The 12251-nt window shown below is 51.2% G+C and overlaps 1 protein-coding gene across 8 annotated transcripts in view; it reads right to left on the bottom strand.

The window, feature by feature from the left end:
* NFIC (nuclear factor I C) overlaps positions 1-12251 on the bottom strand; it is a 110468-nt gene that overhangs the window by 43988 nt on the left and 54229 nt on the right. For all 8 annotated transcript variants that reach the window (XM_055371261.2, XM_031003861.3, XM_031003863.3 and 5 more), the window contains exon 3: positions 251-322. In XM_055371261.2, the coding sequence (XP_055227236.1) occupies positions 251-322 (72 nt within the window). The remainder of the gene's footprint in view (positions 1-250; positions 323-12251) is intronic.

The raw sequence follows: 12251 nt of genomic DNA, 5'->3' as shown, positions 1-12251 counted from the left end.
ACCCCCAAACGTCCCATGGGACTGTAAAACCCTCTGGGGTCTCCCATGGGGTGAGCACCTCAGAGCCCAGAAGCTGGGAGCTCAGAGTCGTGGGTTCCAACCCAGCTCCCTGGTAGCCCCTGGACAGGCCCCTTAACCTCTCCGAGCCTCAGTCTGCTCATCTGTGGTGCCAAGCAAATGATTCCCAAATAAAAGACGAGGACAGGGCTGTGCCCTCCGCCCTTCACCGCCACGCTGCCCCCAGACTCACCCAGCGTGATGGGTTTGCTGTCCTCCTGGTCAGAGCCCATCCCTGTCCGGGGACTGCCGCTTTGCTCTGCGTCTGCAAAGAGAGGGAAGAAACACTGGTGACGTCACAGAGACCCCACCCCAGGAGCAGATGAAGTGTCGATGCTGGTGGCCCCAGTCCTGGGCTGGGCCAGTGCTGTGGAGACAGACAGTGGCCCCGAAACACACCCAGGCCCTGGGGTTTCTCTTTGGGCCCTTCCCTTGGCTGCTACCCTAGAGGGTCACAGACATCTGGCCAGGCACCCTGCAGACATCAGCTAGGCCCTGTGAGCGCCAGTGTACCCATATGTTGGGTAAGCCCTCCGCTTCTGCAGGGGCGGCTCAGTCGTGGGAAAGAACTTAGACACCTGGAATCTTAACAGACTAATGTTCAAATCCCAGCTGTGCCGCTTTCTTGCTGTGCGACCCTGAGCAAGTCGCTTGCCTTCTCTGAGCCTCATCTGTAAAATGAAGTTCAGGCCGGGCACGGTGGCTCACGCCTGTAATCCTAGCACTTTGGGAGGCCAAGGGAGGCAGATCACCTGAGGTCAGGGTCAGGAGTTTGAGACCAGACTGGCCAACATGGTGAAACCCCATCTCTACTAAAAGTACAAAAACTAGCCAGGTGTGGTGGTGCGCACCTGTAATCCCAGCTACTTGGGAGACTGAGACAGTAGAATCGCTTTAGCCTCGGAGGCGGAGGTTGCAGTGAACCAGGATTGCACCACTGCAGTCCAGTCTGGGCGACTGGAGTTGGAGGCCAGCCTGAGCAACATAGCAAGACCCCATCTCAGAAAATGAAATTAAGCAACAACAAAAAAATAAAACAAAACGGCCAGGCATGGTGGCTCACACCTGTAATCCCAGCACTTTGGGAGGCCAAGGCAGGAAAATCACTTGAGGTCAGGAGTTGAAGACCAGCCTGGCTAACATGGCAAAACCCCGTCTCTACTAAAAATACAAAAATTAGCCAGGCGTGGTGGCAGGCACCTGGAATCCCAGCTACTCAGGAGGCTGAGTCAGGAGAATCGCTTGAACCCGGGAGGCAGAGGTTGCAGCAAGCGGAGATCATGCCTCTGCACTCCAGTCTGGGCGACAAGAGCAAGGCTCCGTCTCAAAATAAATAAAATAAAATAAATAAAACAAAATAAATAAAATAAAATGAGGTTCAGTCATTCAGCCCCGCCTTAGCCCTATGCAGGAGGTCTATCACTATGTCCGTTTTACAGATGGGGAAACTGAGGACCAGAGAGGTGAGTCCTGGAGACGTCACGTCCCTTAGCCTCAGCCTCTGCCCCTGTAGTCCCAGGGACCCGGCTGTTAGTCCTGGGTTGCCATTCAGGGACCCCAGAGAGAGGAGGCTGAGGGGCGGTCTCTGTAATGGCGACGACCCCACTGCCCGCCCGGCTTGGGTGCTCCCTCTGCCCCGGTGCCCGCCCCTCCATCTTATCTAAAAATAATTAGGTTCCTTGGCAGACGCGCAGGCAGACAGACGCTGAGCTCAGCGTTATCGGCTCTGGCAGCCTGGATGCAGGACGAGTCACATCCGCCCCCTCTGGAGCCCTGACCCCTCCACGGAGGGCTGAAGCTGGGGGGCAGGTGGACAAGCCCAGCCAGGCAGACCCCCCCTCCCCAGCCCCACCCATGGATCACCCAGGTCAAAGACGAAGGTGGCAGGAACCAACGTCGAAAGCCGCAGGAAGAGAATCACGCCCCTCCTGCCCACCCACCAGACCCCAAGGCCAGGACGCGATCGCTGTGTGACCTCAGGCAAGTCGCCTAACTGTCCTGAGCCTGTTTCTCACCTTCCACGTGGGCACAAACACTGCCCAGGCCTTAGCAGAGCTGGGAGGCAGTGAGGAGAGGATACTCCTGAAGCACTTGAGGGCATGTGGAGACCTCACTCATGAGAGAGTCCGCCCCGTTATTACTTTCTTCTATTTTATTTATTTATTTTTATTTTTTTGAGACAGGGTCTCACTCTGTCTCCCAGGCTGGAATGCAGTGGTGCGATCGCGGCTTGCTGTAACCTCCACCTCTCGGGTTCAAGTGATTCTCTCGCTTCAGCCTCCAGAGTAGCTGGGATTACAGGCGCCCGTCATCACGCCTGGCTAATTTTTATATTTTTAGTAGAGACGGAGTTTCACCATGTTGGTCAGGCTGGTCTTGAAGTCCTGACCTCAAGTGATCCGCCCGCCTCGGCCTCCCAAAGTGCTGGGATGACAAGCGTGAGCCACCATGCCTGGCTGTATCCACTTCATAAACAAGGAAAGCTGCGGGTCAGAACCACAAGCAATGTTCTCCCTCCCAGGCCCCGTGATGGGCTTTTTCACCAGGGTTATTTTATCCACAGTTTTGTGCTGGGATCAGACACCTGAGCCAAGTACTGTCTCCAAGAGCCCCTGGGTCTTTGTGCTCCTGAGAAGGTCACTTTCCTTTTTTTTTTGAGACGGAGTCTCGCTCTGTTGCCCACACTGGAGTGCAGTGGCGCAATCTCGGCTCACTGCAAGCTCTGTCTCCCGGGTTCACGCCATTCTCCTGCCTCAGCCTCCAGAGTAGCTGGGACTACAGGTGCCCGCCACCACGCCCGGCTAATTTTTTGAATTTTTAATAGAGACGGGGTTTCACCGTGTTAGCCAGGATGGTCTCGATCTCCTGACCTGGTGATCCGCCCGCCTTGGCCTCCCGAAGTGCTGGGATTACAGGCGTGAGCCACCGCGCCCGGCCTCACTTTCCTTTCAAGGCCTGAGTTTCTTCATCCACAAAATGAGATGATGATTAAGCCAGGGGCAGTGGCACAGTGGCTCACGCCTGTAATCTCAGCACTTGTGGGAGGCCGAAGCGGGAGGATCGCTTGAGGCCAGGAGTTCAAGACCAGCCAGGGCAACATAGTGAGACCCCGTTTTTACAAAAAATATAAAAAAATAGTCCAGGTGCAGTGGCTCACTCCTGTAATCCCAGCACTTTGGGAGGCCGAGGCGGGCAGATCACTTTGAGCTCAGGAGTTCGAGACCAGCCTGATCAACATGGTGAAACCCCGTCTCTACCAAAAATACAAAATTAGCCGGGCATGGTGGTGCATGCCTGTAATCCCAGCTACTTGGGAGGCTGAGGCAGGAGAATCGCTTGAACCCCGGAGGCGGAGGTTGCGGTGAGCCAAGATCGCGCCATTATTGCACTCCAGCCTGGGCAACAAGAGCAAAACTCCATCTCAAAAAAAAAGAAAAAAAAATCAGCCGGGCATGGTAGCAGGCACCTGTAGTCCCAGCTACTCAGGAGGATCACTTGAGCCTGGGAGGTCAAGGGTGCAGTGAGCTGTGATCATGCCATTGCACTCTAGCCTGAGTGACAGAGCAAGACCTTGTTTTAAAAAAATAAATGGAGACCACTCTCAGGGTTGCTGTGGGAATGATCAAAGCAATGATATTTCCTAGCGCACGGAGCCTCTGGAGTTAGCTTGGCGCTGTGCTAATGGCTATGCACACACCGTGTGTCCAGCACCCACTGATTGCCAAGACCAAGGATGCCATAAACAGCATAGGAGCAGGGCCCGGTGCCTCAGTTTCCTCGTCAGGAAACAGAGGAGCAGACAAGAGAAGCCCTTCTTCCAGCTAGGCTGCCCCAGCCGTGGCCATCTGGGCCGGACAGCAGCCGAGGGGAGTGTGCCCAGCTCGGCCCCAAGCCCTGCAGCCGATCCCAGGCTGGGGCAGCCAGCGGCCCCTCGGAGCTGGCCAGTTCCCTTTGGACTGTCTCAAGGCTGGGCACCGGTGGCCATGACGTTGGGAAGGACCCAGCCTGGGCAGCCGGCCGTCCGGGCTCCAGGCCGTGGGCACAGGACCCTCTTCTGGAACCAGAGCCCACACAGACTCAGCAGGCTGCAGTGCCCAGCTGGCGTCTCAGCAGGCCGCAGTGCCCAGCTGGCATCCGGGTGTTTCCCTGGGAAGGGAGAATGTTTCTTGGGCACCTACTAAGTGTCAGGCCCCACGGTGGCTCCCAGCATGAGCTTGCGAATCGGGCAGCCAGGGAGCGGGGCCTCGGATGCATCCGCGCCTCACTCTTCTCATCTGTGAAATGGACACAACTATAGCACCCCCTCTTGGAAGCTGTTTATGAGGGACAAGATGGTAATGAATGAAACATTGGCTGGGCGCGGTGGCTCACGCCTGTATTCCCAGCACTATGGGAGGCCAACGCGGGTGGATCACCTAAGGTCAGGAGTTCATGACCTTTCTGCCCAACATGGTGAAACCCCGTCTCCACTAAAAATACAAAAATTAGCTGGGCGTGGTGGTGGGCACCTGTAATCCCAGCTACTCGGGAGGCTGAGGCAGGAGAATCTCTTGAACTCGGGAGGCGGATTTTGCAGTGAGCCCAGATCGGGCCAATTGCACTCTAGTCTGGGCGACAGAGTGAGACTCCATCTCAAAAAAAAAAAGGTGATGAATGAATTATTAATAAAACTCCCAGAACCATGGCTGCCATAGTGAGTGCTTCACCAGGCAGAGGGCAGCTTCACTACTATTGCTATTTGATTAATATCGCTATTGGTACTGTCTTTGATGGTGTTATTTTGTATCTGTTTTTTTTTTTATTTTTATTTTATTTTATTTATTTTTTTTTTTTGAGATGGAATCTCGCTCTTGTTCTCTTGTTGCCAGGACTGGGGTGCGGTGGCACGATCCAGCTCATTGCAATCTCCACCTCCCGGGCTCAAGCAATTCCCAGCCTCCCAAGTAGCTGGGATTACAGGCACGCGCCACCACGCCCACACGCCCAGCTAATTTTTGTTGTATTTTTAGTAGAGATGGGGTTTCACCATGTTAGCCAGGCTGATCTCTTTTTCTTCTTCGTTTTTGAGACAGGATCTTGCTCTGTCACCTAGGCTGGAGTAAGGTGGCACAATCACGGCTCACTGCAGTCTTGAACTCCTGAGCTCAAGCCATCCTCCTGTCTGAGCTTCCCAAGTAGCTGGGGCCCCAGGTACACGCCACCACATCTGGCTAATTTTTGTATTATTTGTAGATACGGGTTTTCACGATGCTGCCCTAGCTGGTCTGGAACTCCTGGGCTCAAGCGATCCACTCTCTTTGGTCTCTCAAAGTGCTGGGATTACAGGTGTGAGTTACCACGTCCAGCCTCTTTTCTTGCCTTATTGGTCTGGCAGAACTTCCAGTACAATGTTCAATAGAAATGGGGAAAGTGGTGTCCTTGTCTTGTTCCTGATCTCAGTAGAAAACATCCAGCCTCTCACCACTAAGTACGGGGTTAGCTGTGGGGTTTTGTAGCTCCCTTTCTTGGGTTAAGGAAGTTTTCTTCTTTTCCTATAGTCCTAGGAATTTATGTGTTTTTTAATTAAATTAAATTTTTTTTTTTTTTTTGGAACGGAGTCTCGCTGTGTCGCCCAGGCTGGAGTGCAATGGTGCGATCTCAGCTCGCTTCAGCCTCTGCCTCCCGGGTTCAAGCCATTCTCCTGCCTGAGCCTCCTAAGTAGCTGAGATTACAGGTGTGTGCCACCTGTAATCTAATTTTCTAATCTAATTTTAATTAGTCCAGCTAATTTTTGTATTTTTAGTAGAGATGGGGTTTCACCAAGTTGGCCAGGCTGGTCTCAAACTTCTGACCTCAAGTGATCCGCGTGCCTCAGCCTCCCAAAGTGCTGGGATTACAGGTGTGAGCCACTGTGCTCGGCCTAATTTTGTTTTTGAGACAGGGTCTTGCTCTGTCACCCAGGCTGCAGTGCAGTGGCACAATCATGGCTCACTGCAGCCTGGACCTCCTGGGCTCCAGCAATCCCCCCACCTCAGCCTGTCCAGTAATTGGAACCATGGGTGAGCACCACCATGCCTGGCCAAAATCAGTTTAGTTTTAAAAATAATATGCTATAAATCTATGCCATCTCATTTTAATTTTTAATTTAATTTCTTATTGTGGTAAAATATGCATAATATTTACCATTTGAACCAACTTTCCATGCACAGCTTTAGTGACATTAAATACATTCCAATGGCCATGCAGCCATCGCCACCATCCTCTCCAGAACTTTCTACTCTTCCCAAACTGAAACTCTGTCCCCATGAAACACTCACTCCCCGTCCCCTCCCCAGCCTCCGACACCCCCTGACCCCGCCAACCTACTTTCTGTCTCTATGAATCAAACTGAAACTCTGTCCCCATGAAACACTCACTCCCCGTCCCCTCCCCAGCCTCCGACACCCCCTGACCCCGCCAACCTACTTTCTGTCTCTATGAATCTGACGACTCTAGGGACCTCCTAGGAGTGGACTCATGCAGTATTTGTCCTTCTGTGTCCGGCTTTTCTCAATTGAGCTTAATGTCCTTAAGGTTCACCCGTGTAAGTAGCCTGGTCAGAATCTCCTTCCTTTTTATTTGGCTGCCTCATCTTATGTATTTATGTATTTATTTATTTAGATGGAATCTTGCCGTGTTGCCCAGGCTGAAGTGCAGTGGCACAATCTCGGCTCACTGCAACTTCCGTCTCTTGGTTTCAACCAAATCTTCTGCCTCAGCCTCCTGAGTAGCTGGGACTACAGGCTCCTGCCACCACACCTGGCTAATTTTTGCATTTTTAGTAGAGACAGGATTTTGCCATGTTAGCCAGGCCGGTCTTGAATTCCTGACCTCAAGTGATCCTCCTGCCTCGGCCTCCCAAAGTGCTGGGATTACAGGTGTGAGCCACCACGCCCGGCCAGCCGTCTCATTTTAAATCATCTCTAAAACCTGGGAATATTTCTCAACCACCTGCTGACCATTCTTCCATCATTTGGCTCCTGAAAACTCCTCATGTTCTACAGCCATCAGTACAAGGGTCACAGCCACATATGACTTTTTACATTTAAGTTAGCTACACTGAAATAAAATTAGGCGGGGCGTGGTGGCACATGCCTGTAATCTCGGTACTTTGGAAGGCCAAGGCAGGAGGAACACTTGAGCCCAGGAGTTCCAGACCAGACTGGGCACCATGGCGAGACCCCGTCTCTACAAAAAATACAAAAGTTAGCTGGGTGTAGTGGCATGCCTGTAGTTCCAGCTACTCGGGGAGCTGAGGTGGGAGGACTGCTTAAGCCTGGGAGGTGGAGGTTACAGTGAGTTATGATGGAGCCACCGCACTCCAGCTTGGGTGACAGAGCGAGACTATGTCTCAAAAGAAAAAGAAAAGAAAAGAAAAGAAAATTAAATTTTAAGTCGCTCAGTTGCACAAATCACATTTCAAGCACCAAAGAGCCACATGTGGCTGGTGGTGACCAAGTTGGACAGCACAGAATATTCTGCCATCAGCAAGGAATATTCTAGTGCACTGTGTTGCCCTGGCTGCTTCCATGAAAAACTGGAAGAAAAGAAAAAGAGGTGGCTGGGCACGGTGGCTCACACCTGTAATCCCAGCACTCTGAGAGGCCGAGGCGGGCGGATCATGAGGTCAGGAGATCAAGACCATCCTGGCTAACATGGTGAAACCCCATCTCTACTAAAAAAAATACAAAAAAAAAAAAAAATTAGCCGGGCGTGGTGGCGGGCGCCTGTAGTCCCAGCTACTCGGGAGGCTGAGGCAGGAGAATGGCGTGAACCCGGGAGGCAGAGCTTGCAGTGAGCCGAGATTGTGCCACTGCACTCCAGCCTGGGCGACAGAGCGAGACTCCATCTCAAAAAAAAAAAAAAAGAAAGAAAAAGAGGCACAGATAATTCCTCCTCCTCCACCTACTTAGTAGACACCCAACCTTAAAATGGACCTTCTTTCGGTCTGAGCAGGTGTGTACAAAGTGCATAATGTCGAAGGCTGGCTAACTTCCACAGCCCCAAGATTCCCCAGACCCCAGTGGGCAGCTTCCATCTGCTGAGTTTTTACTGTGCTGAATTAGCACTTCCTGACCCCATCTGATTAAATCTGCTCAATTTGTGAGGTTGGTCAACCAAGGCCCAATGCACACAGCGTATTTCCCAAAGCTGGTGTCAGATTCAAAGCAAAGTTGTCTGTCTAGCTCACAAGTTCTGCTGCTGTTCTGCTTTGAGATGGGGGTCTCACTATATTGCCCAGGCCGGTCTCTAACTCCTGGGCTCAAGTGACCCTCCTGCCTAGGCCTCCAAAAGCACTGGGATTAGGCCAGGGGTGGTGGCACACGCCTGTAATCCCAGCACTTTGGGAGGCCAAGGCGGGCAGATAAGGAGGTCAGGAGATCGAGACCATCCTGGCTAACATGGTGAAACCCCATCTCTACTAAAAATACAAAAAAAATTAGCTGGGCCTGGTGGCGGGCGCCTGTAGTCCCAGCTACTCCGGAGGCTGAGGCAGGAGAATGGCGTGAACCCGGCAGGCGGAGCTTGCAGTGAGCCGAGATCGCGCCACTGCACTCCAGCCTGGGCGACGGAGCGAGACTCCATCTCAAAAAAAAAAAAAGCACTGGGATTACAGGCGTGAGCCACCATGTCTGGCCAGAATTTTGTGTTTTTAAAAAAATGTAGGATGGGCACGGTGGCTCACTTCTGTAATCCCAGCGCTTTGGGAGGCTGAGGCGGTGGATCACTGGAGGTCTGGAGTTCGAGAGCAGCCTGACCAACATGGAGAAACCCCGTCTCTACTAAAAATACAAAATTAGCCGGGCATGGTGGCACATGCCTGTAATCCCAGCTACTCAGGAGGCTGAGGCAGGAAAATTGCTTCTTGAACCCGGGAGGCGGAGGTTGCAGTGAGCCGAGATCACACCATTGCATTCTAGCCTGGGCAACAAGAGTGAAACTCTGTCTCAAAAATAATAATAATAATAATGTACAGACATATGTTGTTACAGTATAGAAAAAAACAAATATATTTGTATATTAAATATATATTTAATGGCATAAGTATATTTTATATACCTATATGGCATATTTTATATACCTACAGGCCATATAGGTACATTTTATATACCTATCTATATGACATATAGTTATACTTTATATACCTATATATAATATATATTATATATATTTGATGTCATAGGTACATTTTTAATATATATAGGTATATAAAATATACCTATGCTATTAAAATTTCACAGGAGAGTGATTAGGGAAAAAATGTTTAAAAGGGCTCTTTATGGGGGGGCAATCATGGTCTTGATTTTTTTTTTTTTTTTTGAGACAGGGCCTCACTCTGTGGCCCAGGATGGAGCACAGTGGCGTCATCATAGCTCACTGCAGGCTCGACCTCCTGGGCTCAAGAGATTCTCTTGCCTTCCTTTCCCAAGTAGCTGGGGCTACAGGCTTGTGGCCCTACATCTGGCTAATTTTTAAAAAACGTTTTTTTGTAGAGATGAGGTCTCACTATGTTGGCCAGGCTGAACTCAAACTCCAGGGCTGAAGCGATCCTCCTGCCTCAGCCATCCAAAGTGCTGGGATTACAGGTGTCAGTCACCTCGCCTGGCCAGGGAAGGCAATAATAGAGAAGAAAAAGGGGTGTTGAGTGGACAAGACCCTTCCACCCAACCCTATACTGGCACCAGGTATACAGTAGGTGCTCGATAAATGCACATCACTGAACAACTTCTCCCAGAGCCTCCATCAAAGATTGCTGTCTAGGGAGAGCATTTACTAAAAGGCAGCAGGGCTTCCTCGGCTCCAAACCCCTGTAATGAGGAGGCTTAAATAACAAGTTTGCAGGGGTTGGGGGGCTACAGGGGTGTAGCCTGGGAGGGAAACAGATCTGGGTTCCCATCCTCCTCTGCTGCCCCTCTTGCTGTGTGGTCTCAGACAAACCCCTGCCCATCTCTGGGCTTCAGAGGCCAATGGGTGAAATGGGGCATGGGGTTGGGGGAGTGGAGGCAGACCTGACCTGTGTAGAACAAAATAGGATTGAGTCGAGAAAGAACCAAGCACTTGGCCGGGCGTGGTAGAGCTCACACCTGTAATCCTAGCACTCTGGGAGGCCGAGGCAGGAGGATCACTTGAGGTCAGGGGTTCGGGACCAGCCTGGACAATATGGTGAAACCCCATCTCTACTAAAAGTACCAAAAAAAAAAAAATTAGCTGGGTGTGCTGGCATGCACCCATAGTCCTAGCTACTCAGGAGGCTGAGGCAGGAGAATTGTTTGAACCTGGGAGGTGGAGGCTGCAGTGAGCCGAGATCGTACCACTGCACTCCAGACTAAAGAACCAAGCACTTGGCAGGGCACGGTGGCTCACACCTGTAATCCTAGCACTTTGGGAGGCTGAGGCGGTTGGATCACATGAGATCATCATTTCCAGACCAGCCTGGCCAACATGGAGAAACCCCGTCTCTACTAAAAATACAAAAATTAGCTGGGTGTGGCGGCAGGCACCTGTAATCCCAGCTACTTGGGAGGTTGAGGCAGGAGAATTGCTTGAACCCAGGAGGCAGAGGTTACAGTGAGCCGAGATCATGCCATTGCACTCCAGCCTGGGCCACAGAGCGAGCCTCTGTCTCAAAAAACACAAAAACACAAAAACAAAAAACAAAAAAACAAACTAAGCACTTTAGATCCCCTGCATCACAGAGTCGGGGTTTGCAGCATTTTAGATTCTCTGTGGAGGGTTTTGGAATCAGTTCGTGGGTTCTGACATTAGATGAGCAAACTAGAAGGGGTTGCCTGTTCTGGCACAGTCAGCTAAGTACGGTCTTTTCCTTATTTTATTTTATTTTATTTTATTTTATTTTAGATGCTGTCTCGCCCTGTCTCCCAGACTGGAGTGCGGTGACGTGATCTCGGCTCACTGCAACCTCCACCTCCCAGGTTCAAGTGATTCTCCTGCCTCAGTCTCCAGAGTAGCTGGGACTACAGGCATGTGCCACCACGCCCAGCTAATTTTTGTATTTTTAGTAGAGATGGGGTTTTGCCATGTTGGTCAGGCTGGTCTCGAACTCCTGACCTCGTGATCCGTCCGCCTTGGACTCCCAAAGTGCTGGGATTACAAGCGTGAGCCACCGCGCCCGGCCTGTCTTTTCCATTTTTAAAGGGTCGTAAACAAAAGAAAAAATAGGCAACAGAGACTGCATGTGACCTGCCTAAAAGCCTAAAATGTTTACAGTGTCACTGGCCCTTTACTAAAAGAGTTGGCGGGTTTCCGGCTGTGTGGCCCTGGGCAAGTACTTGCACATCTCTGAGCCTGGATTTCTTCATCTGTACATTGGAGCTGCACTATATTGCCATTAGTTCTTTCCTTTGATCACTCAGCAAACAGATTGCAGAGAGCCACCCCGATGCCAGACACCCAAGGGACACAGCGGCGACAGAGACGGACAAGAATCCCTCCTCTCGAGGCACTGATGTTCTAATGGGAACACGACAGGAAATGAACAAGTCAGCAAATAAATCAAGAGGGTCATTTCAGGTCGTTGAAATGCTAGGGAGGTTGGGAGGCTGAGGTGGGAGGATCACCTGAGGCCTGGAGTTTGAGACCAGCCTGAGCCAACATAGCGAAACCCTGTCTCTACTAAAAATACAAAAACTAGCCAGGCGTGGTGGTGCGTGCCTGTAATCCCAGCTACTCCGGAGGCTGAGACGGGAGAATTGCTTGAACCCGGGGGATGGCTGCAGTGAGCCAAGATCGCGCCATTGTACTCCAGCCTGGGAGACAGAGCGAGACTCCATCTCAAAAAACAACAACAAATTAATGCGCAGTGAGTAATTCCTTTGACTAGGTTCGGCTGCAAATGTTGCCTCCATTGCCTCACAAATCTTCGTAACTCCTCTGCAGCAGACACGTGATTACCGTCCCCATATGGGGGACGGTAATCGCCAGCTGGGGAAACTGAGGCACAAAGCTAGACAGCAATGGCTTCAAACTCACAGAACACCAGCTGGTAGTGATGGGTCTAGAATCAATGATCAGCCACCCTGGCGTCTCACAGTTGAGCCTTTGCTGTAATTTTGATTCTGTGACACCCTGTAAATCCTTTTAGGAGGGGTCTCGGTTCCCCTCACTCCAGGGCTCCTTCTCATTGGCGGTTTGGGATGATTCCTGGTGTTTGAATC

The sequence above is a fragment of the Gorilla gorilla genome, chromosome 20 (genome assembly GCF_029281585.2).
Source record: "Gorilla gorilla gorilla isolate KB3781 chromosome 20, NHGRI_mGorGor1-v2.1_pri, whole genome shotgun sequence".
NCBI classification, from domain to species: Eukaryota; Metazoa; Chordata; class Mammalia; order Primates; family Hominidae; genus Gorilla; species Gorilla gorilla.
The sequence above is the reverse complement of the archived record's forward strand: the minus strand, read 5'-3'. Positions and strand labels throughout refer to the sequence as shown.